This window comes from Oculina patagonica, chromosome 3, assembly GCF_052425735.1.
Source record: "Oculina patagonica isolate OP01 chromosome 3, crgOcupat, whole genome shotgun sequence".
In the NCBI taxonomy this organism is placed as follows: Eukaryota; Metazoa; Cnidaria; class Anthozoa; order Scleractinia; family Oculinidae; genus Oculina; species Oculina patagonica.
Genome location: NC_135760.1, coordinates 16485619 through 16496151, shown reverse-complemented (window position 1 = coordinate 16496151; position 10533 = coordinate 16485619). Strand labels below are relative to the sequence as shown.

General features: G+C 38.2%; 1 protein-coding gene across 3 annotated transcripts; it reads left to right on the top strand.

The window, feature by feature from the left end:
* Window positions 1-3731: 3731 nt before the first annotated feature.
* LOC144645677 (ectin-like) lies at window positions 3732-9462 on the top strand. Of its 3 annotated transcripts, XM_078505229.1 has the most exons (7): window positions 3732-3853; window positions 5509-5617; window positions 6254-6385; window positions 6879-7122; window positions 8280-8364; window positions 8788-8951; window positions 9193-9462. In XM_078505229.1, the coding sequence occupies exons 2-6, from the start codon at window positions 5554-5556 to the stop codon at window positions 8941-8943; spliced, it is 681 nt and encodes a 226-aa protein (XP_078361355.1). In that variant the 5' UTR covers window positions 3732-3853; window positions 5509-5553; the 3' UTR covers window positions 8944-8951; window positions 9193-9462. The 3 variants fall into 3 exon arrangements, with proteins under 3 accessions (XP_078361355.1, XP_078361356.1, XP_078361357.1); XM_078505230.1 differs by lacking the exon at window positions 9193-9462 and having other exon boundaries at window positions 8280-8374; window positions 8788-8937; XM_078505231.1 differs by lacking the exon at window positions 5509-5617 and having other exon boundaries at window positions 3762-3853.
* Window positions 9463-10533: the final 1071 nt, after the last annotated feature.

Below are 10533 nucleotides of genomic sequence, written 5' to 3'. Positions count from 1 at the left end.
CTCCTCAAGATTTTGGGATGGATATAAATTAATTATTTAAGTGGTTAACTTAAATCCAATCGATGGTGTGAAGTTATTGCTAGATCATTATCAGTTATGCATTAACGCTACATTATACATTTGACTTGAGTTTACCTGAGTGAAATGACCGGTTTTAGGGGAAAATCCTAACGGCTCTTCGCGGTCGTACCTTCGAGAAGAAAAATAAATGATGTACTAATCGATTCTGTGGTCAATATTTCCAACAGCAAATATCCAACCAGAATAATATTATCAAGTGTAACTAACAAATATCGAGGATTCACAGTGTCTTAAAAGATTTGATTATTTACGTCTGCAAAACGTAATGTCTGCAAGACAGAAGCCTCGATCTAATGTGACAAACTATTGATTTTTTGCATTCTTATCACTATTGGAGACAAGATTGTTCTCTTCCGGTGTTACGACAAACTGTCGTGATTGACACATTTTTGCATTCCGATCGTTCTTAGTGGAAGAACAAAATTTTCAACTTCCGGTTTGCAGATAGCCTTTATAAACGTAGCGCGCACGCGTTATACGCAATCCGCTGGTCACTATCAAGATTAGGGTTGCATGCCTCTCTTGGGCCCGCAACTATGTTCTATAAATAGCACCACGGCGTGTCTCTTGACTGCACGTATTAGCGTCTAGCTCGACTGCACATTTTGATTACAAATAGACTGCAAAACAGTCGTTTTTTTCGAATGCGCTCGGTCTTCGTAACGAGAAGGCCTACAGCCAATGTCAAATCCGAGAGTGATTGTTTGACGATTTTAGAGATTATAAATCGTATGGCACCACTAAGGACGCCAGTCTTTTAAAGTTGCACTGAAAGAAACGAGCAAATAGGCAAATATACCGACGAGCAAAGAGGAGCTTCTCTTCCTTTTTGGCTTTAATTTGATATGTTTCCACAATTTGTCGAGAGTAAAGAGCACGCCATGTTTACATGTTGGCAGAAGCCACTGAACCGATGACAGCATCATTCCAAGTAGCCTAGGTACAGGCTCCGTGGTGCGCTTTATAGCATGGAGCGAGCCGAGCACAGTCTGGGTAAGACAAATCCCTGAAATCCCTTCTTAGAACCTCCAAGAGAAAAGAAAAATCATTCGAGAGTTTGGGAGTGAAATTAAAGTGTTTGAATTAGCCTGATATTTTTAGAATTCGTAACTTAGAAATAATCAAAATTGCTAGAAGAGTTCAATTCACGTTGCCCCCGAATAGAGAGCCTGCTCGCAGGCTAGGGGAAAACGCCTTTGCTCTCTTCACATTTGCAGCAAGTGCTCACATATACATCAGCAGAACAAGTGGTGTTTTTTGGCACTCGTGAAGTTTTTGATTTGTGATTTTAAGAAATCAAATTAAGTTCAGAAAGCTTACTTCCTTTTTAAGAATCAAAGAAATTAACGCGAGCGCTCGAGAGAACTGCAATAGTGCCGCAATTAGTTGCTTCTCAATTTTGTGTACCCAAACTGAGTTGATTCGCCTAGAGTACTTAAAGATTCGCACGGAGTGACCCGCAGTCGATCCCCTTCACCGGAAGTCGAATCGTGGAAGGGCACCCTGAATATTTTTGGGTGGGGGTGTGCCGCTGGGAATTTGAAGCTCTTGCCCTATACCAGACCATGTTCAGCTGGTTTTTGCAACCTTTTACTAGACTAGACTAGTTATCACTATCAGTGTTTAAATGGAAAACCATCTGTCGACAACGATGATGATTTTATTTAAGTTTAGGAAAGCCCCTTTCTCTTCTGAGTTTCTATTCCTATTCTGGACTTAATTTGTCATAACACCGATCAGCTTTCCGGCAAATGCTACCCTATTTTATACCAAAACATTCTGATTTCTATACCCTTTCCCAGACTAAACTGCTTGAAAACCATACCCTTCACGGCGGCACATACCTATATAGCTCATTTATGGGAGTCCCCCCCCCCCCCCCCGGGGAATTCAACTAAAGCTGTAGTTTTGCTCGATTTAAGCATTGGACAGTGCCGGTCATAAAATGAACTTTTACGGAGGCAAGAAGTAGCTCTTGCCTGGTTTAAATAACTCAATCAAAGCCTGGTAGGTTGAAAGCATGGTAGCCCTGAACACTATCTTCGTTTCTTCTGTTGACTATCACGACCTTTCTTTATAAAACTTAATAGGCTGGTCACGCTTTGCATGCGCTCTGTCACGCCTAGTGTGTTGTGCTAACGTATTATAGGAAATTAACGCTCCTGTTTAAACTTTGCAGTCGTTTTATGACTCTTTTATTACTGAACATTTTGAAGGGTAAAATGGCGCAAAAAAATTCGCTTCATATGCACTTTAAGGTATATGAGATTAACGTAACGCTACTTAAATTAATGCCAATTGGAGAGAAACATACTCCTGAATAAAGGAAATTAACGGAAAAGGGGAGGTAAATTTCGAAAACGAAGAAAATTTACACGATTAACTGAAGGAAGCGCAGTTTGTGGCGACAACAAAGACAATTTTATTTCAAATTTTTGGCCGAAACATAAGAAGTTCATGTGTCAGATGTCGAACTGCCCTTCTTGATCAGTGAAAGCGGGCTATTCTGTAAATATCGTAAACAATATACCCACAGGTTTTCACATTGCAAAAGACCTAAATACAAGCTAATGCAGTTTGTTGAGTAATATTTTAGTCAAAATTTAAGGTCGCGGAAGTAACACTTCACTTAAATTTCCTAATAAGGTATACTGTACTCAGCTGACACACAGCTTGACTTGTGTTCCGATCTTTGTTCGGCTTCGCACGCTTTATTGTGTTTAGTGTGTCCTGTAACAGAAAAGCTTTACTAATGAGACAAGCTTCAGAACATTCTTTCAGCATGCTAAAATTTAAATCTATTGTTTTAAAGTGGGACTTGTTCCATGAAGAGTCAGATTGAAATAAATTGAATAAAGAAATAAAATACGCACTCGACTGCATTGTTGAGTTATATATAAGCAAGCGGGAATTTTGAAAAACACGAGAGAAGTGCATAGAGAAGTACGAGGCGCAGCAAAGTTATTTTACCACTTCTCGAGTGTTCAAAATATTCCCAAGTGCTGATATAACTCAACAATGCACGAGAAGAAAGTTTTTTTTATTTCTTTTATAAATGTTATAGAAACTACGCGCCCTCAAACTCGTGACGTAAGCGCGTACATTTTAACTCGATCGATAAAGCACGCACGTGACGTAAGCAGCGTGCTTTAATTTATGGAGCTATAGACCAATCATAGCGCACGCAATTCCTCGGACATTTTATAATTACTATTTTACAACGATGTCTTTCTTGTAAATGGATCTCTTTCCAAAAACCTGTTCATTTAAATATGAGGTACCTCAGGAGCAATCTCGGTTCCCTTCGGTTCTTATTTACGTGGACGATTTGCCTAACTGTTTATCACCCTGTCATCAATGGATTTGTGCTGATCAGACCAACCCACACATCTATGGCCGCGGGCGCTAATCTGATCTTTAAATTATGAAGTTCCGGTGACAATTGATAGCTATAATTTCTGTTAGTAGAACGTGCTTTAAAATGTATGACGCTTTAGCTAGGTCAATTTGCGAAATTATGCTCGCTCACAGCCAAATTCAATGTTTATGAAATGGCTTTATTTGGTTTTCAGTTTGTCGTTTGCGTGTTTCATTTTTTGTAACGCCCTAGGCATAATCACGTAGGTCCACGTAGCTGTGTGTTATAAAAGCGGCTCGCAATAACCTTAGAAGTTAGTTATCTTGCAACCGCTACGATCATAGGATCAGCTACGGGCTACCTCTTGATGACCTTTGGCTACTTTCTGCAATTTTTTGTGTGACCGTCACCAAAGTAAGTTTGTTATCCTTAATTATCTCATTTAAGCCTCCCTATGGGTATCCGCAGACTTCGTTTTCGTCCCATTTCCCTGGCCTTTTCCTCCTTTTAACGCAAATTTTCTTTTAAGGTTTAAAACTGTGTGACAGTAGCCAGTTTAATTCACAGTCGGAAAAAATATTTTCACTTCACAAATTGCATAAATAACTGATTAAATTCATGAAAGGCAAACAGTTGGTGAAACAATAACAAGGGAAGGTAACGATTGTTTGAATGTGTTGCCGAGATATTTCTGTCTTGAGTCGTTCAGTGTTTGATGTTATTTATGCCTTTTTTATACAAACCCACTAGCTCGAAGCTTTAATCTTCGCTTCAATTTGGAGATCATTAATCTGAAGTTTTTCACGCGGTAATCGTCGCGTCTTCGATTTCTTCGAATTACCCACAAAGGGGTTCTCATTTATATCTCTCTGACATCTATTTTCTTTACGCTAGCCATAGGTTGTTATCGTCACGCCATTATTTTAATTGTCTGATCTTAACCAAATTATTGTTTTCATGATTGAGCTCATTGTAAATATGCGCAGTGTTATCGAATTCAGTTCAGTCTTACCTTGGAAGAGATGTTCTCGGCGTCTTTGCATATCAGTTGTTAGTTTACGTTACAGAAGTTTCGTTTCAGGCCGGACGCCGACGTAACGTCCGGTAGTTTGACATGCAACGCACGGTTGTTCACATACAAAATAATTATTTTCTAAAGTGTAAAAATAAGTTGACTTTGCATTTGTTAAGCAAATATAGAGTAAATCCTTATTTTCCTCACTTGGACTAACCGAAAAACTAATGTTTTAATAGCAAAAAAAAACTTTTATATCGGAGACCTTTTGAACCTACTACTGAAAAAAACGGACAACTACACAGAGAGGATGAGACATTGACATTTATAGTTATTATTGCCAAATCAAAAATTTAATTTTTTGCGAGTATTAATTTTTTAATGCCTTACACCCGCTTTCAGTATTACGTGCATAGCTATCTTTCTGCATCCATCTTTTGGCATCGTCGTGCCGTTTGAAATGAGCCATCTGCAATGCACCAGATGGATACCAGTGTTGGTTTCATGCAAATGAGCCCACAAGTTCAGAAGCTCACGCTAGTGGGCTGTGTTTGGCGGATTTCCATCTGTCTTGTTTGTTTAGCACGTCGATCGATGGATGTCGATAGAAAGCCGCTATGCACGTAACACTAAAGGCGGTAGCAAAATACCTTCTCGGTCATCCAATTCCGGTTCTGGGGACACAGGAAACTTTAGCAAATCCATTTTTAAATACTTTCCTGTGGGAGGATGGACCCCGCACCCCCAAGAAGTTCGTGACTCACGGGCTCGATTGTTCACGCATAAAAAAAAAAATAAAATAAAACTGGGATGTACTTCAAAATTTCTGCAGTGTTTGGATATAAAAACGGCCTTTGTTTAAAGTGCGAAACTAATAGGCCTTCCACTCTAAACAGGTAGAACTCAGCTTTTGTTATTTTAAACCCTATATTATATAATATTATATATCCTGCAAACTTTACGTTTTATAGTCGATTTTATAGGTATTTTAAACCTGAAATACTTATTTACCCAATAATTATACTTTCAGTGATGATCATTATTTTTTTACTAGGTGTTAAAAAACCTGAAGAGACCTGCGCCATATATTTTTTCGAGGATGTTGAAGATTTTCTTTGTTTTGATGTTTTTCTTCTTGTGTGAGGGGAAACCACGATTAGCTAGTAAGTCTCTCTGCTAAATGTTTACGAATATGCAACATTCAGTGGCAAAGTCACGCAAAAGAAATGTACCAACCATCAGATAGAAGTTTTTAAATTTAAAAATAAAAGAAACACTGTTAATAAGGGACATAAAACCCACCCTCGATTGTTGCTATCACTGCTGTTAATCAATGTTTAGCTCGTTACCAGTCACTTTTAATTTTTAAGTTTTAACTTCTAAAAAAGCATGTGAAGCGTCATGTAAATTTTAATTTCTTTTTTCAAACCATGTGTAGTCCTTGTGCTATGTTTGTTGCGTTGTTTGTAGTTTGTTTCTTGTCAACTTGAAATGGCCAACCTTCCAGCCGGCTGAGCCTATAGGGCACGAGGAACAAGTGACTCTAGAGACACATGATTTGATTGGCTAGATCTTTAGCAAAGAAAATTTAAATTTGGCAAATCAAAACAACCGTTTTAAAATCCCTTTGTTGTAAGGGATTTTTCTACGGTTGTACTACTTTGTTAAAACAAGATAATGAAATCATGAGTGTTCTGGACCCACTTATTCCTCGTGCCCCAGACTCAGCCCGCTAGGAGGGACAAGCAGCTCTGGGGATGAAAACGACAATTTTTAATGTCATTGCATTACTTATACAGCGTGCCCTGGGGGAGGAGGAGATAAGAGGTCCAGCTGTGGGCGCTGGAAGAAGTTAGGATACTGTGATCCTAAGAAAGGATCTTGGAGATTCATGGCGGCCAGTTGTCCTGCCTCGTGTGGATTATGTCAAGGTTTGTCAGGAGAACTTTAAGTGGATATGGGAACTGTTCCTTATCCCCTGGAATAAAAATAGGATTGCAAGTTTCAGTCTTTGCATTCATGTATTAATTATTATAGACTTTATTGCTGTTTTCAGCAAAAGAATTACAACAATATTTCAAGATATTTATAAATAGTAAAAAAGTTATGTACAAAAATACTGTAAAACTTCGCTCTTCTTACGATGAATGAAGTCTGTGCCTCTTTGTACGCAAAACTGGCAAACGTATAGGGTTGAGAAACCTAAAATAATGCGCGTATTATAATAGAGATCATGTCAATGTAATTAATTATTTGTTTTTACCATTTGAATTTGAGTTATGGTTTTTTGTTTGAAACCATTAATATTTTTCTATGTTTACATAGTGGAGGTGGATACTTATTTAACTAGTCAGAATACTGGTTACCCATAATGCTCGGTTTATGAACGCAGTTGTACTAACACCAGTTCTTATTTTTTGATAGGGTTAGAAAAAGTAAACATAACAGAATGCCTTCAAGCACATAATTCCAAGCGCGCTTTGCACGGGGCAGCACCGCTGACCTGGGATACCTCACTAGCTAGGAAGGCTGAAGCCTGGGCGAGTTATCTTACAACCAGGAATCTGTTTGAGCATGCGCCTTGGAGCGTGCGACTTGCCGGCGAGAATCTTAACCTGAGAATAAAACTTGGCAAAACTGCTACCTGCAAGGATGCAGTTGAGTCGTGGTGAGTCATTTTATCTGATTATTTTTTAAACCACAGGTAATCAAAGCGTTCTATAAGACGAAAGAGTTTGTATGAATTTAAAAATAAGTTGAAAATATTTCCTTTCTCCTTTGAAGGCAACAATAAAGCTTGAAATCTTACCCGGTGTCCTTATTTTGTCTTTTTAATGCTTCGAAAAGCCACACGCGCGATTTTCGTTTCAACTGTCTATAGCTATCACATACTAATAAACCGTTGAAACGAAAATCGCGCGCATGGCATTCCGAAGCATTAAAAAGACAAGATAAGGATACCAGGCAAGATTTCAAGTTTTATTGCGGCTTTTCAAAGGAAACAGGAGCTATGTTCGACTTATTTTCAAATCCATACAAAAGCCCATAGTACGCCTTGATTACCCGTGTTTGATCTAAAGGAAACCTCAAAATGACAGTTTTTTCAGTTTTAATAAATCGAAAATATAAAACGAGAAATTTTACAACTGAAGAAAATTAAGGTGATTCCCTAGTATTGCATTGCGCATCCTTACTGCGCAGAATTTTACGCGTTATTAGCGCGCGCACATAAACAAAATGGCGGCTTTTTTCTATGCGGCTTGGCTCGCGAGACGGAGAAATCATCGTTTTCTCGTAAACGAGTTCGGTGACCTATCATTTTTGTCTCTTAGTTCGAAAGCAGCGATCAAATTCTTTCTATAAAATGAATACATATCAATTTCTATGGCAGAATAATACATTATCACCGAAAACGTGCACTTTCAGCAGTACTCGCAAAGGAAATATAAGGAATTATATGGTAAATACAAGGTCTTCCTGCTCCTAAACGAATACTGGGACCCCACTTTTTTATTTCAAAATTTAACTTCCCTTAAAGTAAAGAGCCAACTGGCAAAGTTTGGTTGGAAATCTATGAGCAGTTCTATTTCTACGGAATTACCTTAAAACGTATTTTGAACGACCAACTTAAAAAATAGTCTTTTCTTCAAGATAGTTCTTTTATATGTTTAAATCAATTAATAGGTAACTAAGACAAACTTCCATTTTTAATTCTTTATTGTTGTGTTTCCATTTCATCCTTCATCATAAGCGGTTCTTTAGAGAAATCATATTTCAAAATAGTATAGAACACTAATTTTAAGCAATCCTCTACTTTATTCATAGGTATCTAGAATGGAAGGACTACCCTTTCCAGAACCCTCCGAATTCTGTTCAAGACACTGAGGCTCCAATAGGACATTTTACACAGGTAGGATATGGTAATTGTTCAAAGACGGTTTTCCAACGGGCAAGCTCAATATGACATATTTCTTCACTTGCCAACCGATTCAGAAATTTTATGAAAAAAATATAATTTTTGTTATCAAGCAGATTTATTTGAGGGCTTATCTTTGTATATTCATATTTGATTTGTCATTAAGGATAGAAAGTATAACAAAATGTCAGGTCAGTAAGGAAATAATATGAGATGAAATAACATATTTAAAATTGTTATTGACGCTAGAAGTTTCGGTACAATTTTACCGACGTTTCGGCAATACTGCCTTCATCAGGGTGAGCAAAAAACTTTACTCGTACAAGACGCTACGCAGTTGTTACCAATTTTAAGGAAATAATATGACCTAACTATAATTAACGATTTGATGAACTTGGCGTTTTTGTTTTAAAATAGGTTGTGTGGAAGTCTACTAAGAAGTTAGGTGTTGGGATTGCCTCTGTTAATTGGCGCGGCCACTGGATTAAGACTTACATAGTGGCACGATACTCGCCTTCAGGGAACTATCCGGGGAGATTGAAACAAGAAGTAGGAAAGAGAATCGGGTCTTAACCGACATGGTAAGAGACCTTTTATTTCGCAACAATAATTCAACTTTCAATTTTTAATGCATCCCCTTTTAATATGGTCATCTCTACCCCGGAAATAATATTCTTTTGTACTCCTGCATAGCTTCCTTTTGGTGTACACCACACAAGTAAATAGTGTTTTTTGCGCGCGCTGATTGGTTAACTCGGAGGTGATTAACAAAGTCCTATGTTTTCTTGTTGATTTACACTTTTTCATTTTGCTTTCTTGCAGAGGTATTTCACCAATCTCCTATCCTACTTACAAGCCGCGAAAGAAGTGGACAAATATAACGCACTTTGCCTGTTGCTATTTGTAACTCAAATAACAATGCACTTAATAAGAATTTTATGTTTCAAAATGTTAGTTGTTAGTTGCCCTTTACTTAGGGTTTCTAATGTAATTATAACAAATGGTATCCACAAACTGTTGATACCTTTCGACAAATAAGGATACCAAGTGATTCATCTTTGAAGGAATAAATGTAAGAATAGCAGATTAAAATAAAGCAACTGTAATAAAGGAAATAACATTGCGAGGTGTATCATCCAGTTTACTTGAATTGTTAGAGGCGTTTTCAAATGTGCATCGAAAGTAATCCTGAATTAAACGAAAAATACCAAAATTACAGTCAGGAGATGACATTAATACTCTATAAATTCTGACGCTGACTTATTTGAGCGTAAACAACGCTCATAATGTGCTCAAGACGTTTCGACCGAGAATCTTCGGTCTTCTTCGGTTGTTATCATGGCATAAAACGGCTTTTTAACGGTTTCACATTGTACGCGCGCGCGAGTGACTAATACAAATACACGCGAACGCTGCGCGACACTATGAACATTATGTAAGTGACTTATATACATCAGGGATGTCTATGTGTTCATTTCCCGCATTCTGGTCCCTCTGCGAATGCCACGCTTCCAGGAAAAGCCTCTTGTGGTAATCGCCTGACTTGTCCACCACCGCTGCATGATTGAAATCCATATCATGGCCAAACGTGTTCGCGTGTTGCGCGATCTTAGAGTTTTTGTCGCAAACACGGACTGCTCTTTGATGTTCTTTAATTCGAGTAGCTAACGCTCTGTCCGTTTGTCCATAATAGGTAAAATTGCAGTCAAAGCAGTTAACTCTGTAAACTACACATCTAAACTGGAATGCTGTGAGTTTGTCCTTCGGTCTGGGGAAGCGTGTGCGTAACGTGTTAAGTGGTTTAAAGCCAACTTTGACTCCGTTGTTGCGTAGAACTTTTGAGATTCTTTCAGTTACGCCTTTCACGTAGGGTAGAACAACAAACGATTTTGCGGCATCATTTGGAGTGTCGCTGCTGTCTGAGACACGCTGCTGTCTGAGGAGCATGTGGTTAAAGTTTTGATGAACAATAACTATCCATTGCGGTTTATCAAGAGTTGTGATTCTCATCGCAAAGCTAATCGTCGTGTCTCAGACAGCAGCGACACTCCAAATGATGCCGCAAAATCGTTTGTTGTTCTACCCTACGTGAAAGGCGTAACTGAAAGAATCTCAAAAGTTCTACGCCATGATATGGATTTCAATCATGCAGCGGTGGTGGAC

What these genes read in the sequence shown, in the direction of transcription:
- LOC144645677 (XM_078505229.1), top strand. Translation starts at nt 5,554, where the DNA reads ATGTTGAAGATTTTCTTTGTTTTGATGTTTTTCTTCTTGTGTGAGGGG. An exon ending in GGGGAAACCACGATTAGCTA is followed by an intron (nt 5,618 to 6,253) that starts GTAAGTCTCTCT and finishes TTACTTATACAG; the next exon opens with CGTGCCCTGGGGGAGGAGGA. An exon ending in CAATAGGACATTTTACACAG is followed by an intron (nt 8,365 to 8,787) that starts GTAGGATATGGT and finishes GTTTTAAAATAG; the next exon opens with GTTGTGTGGAAGTCTACTAA.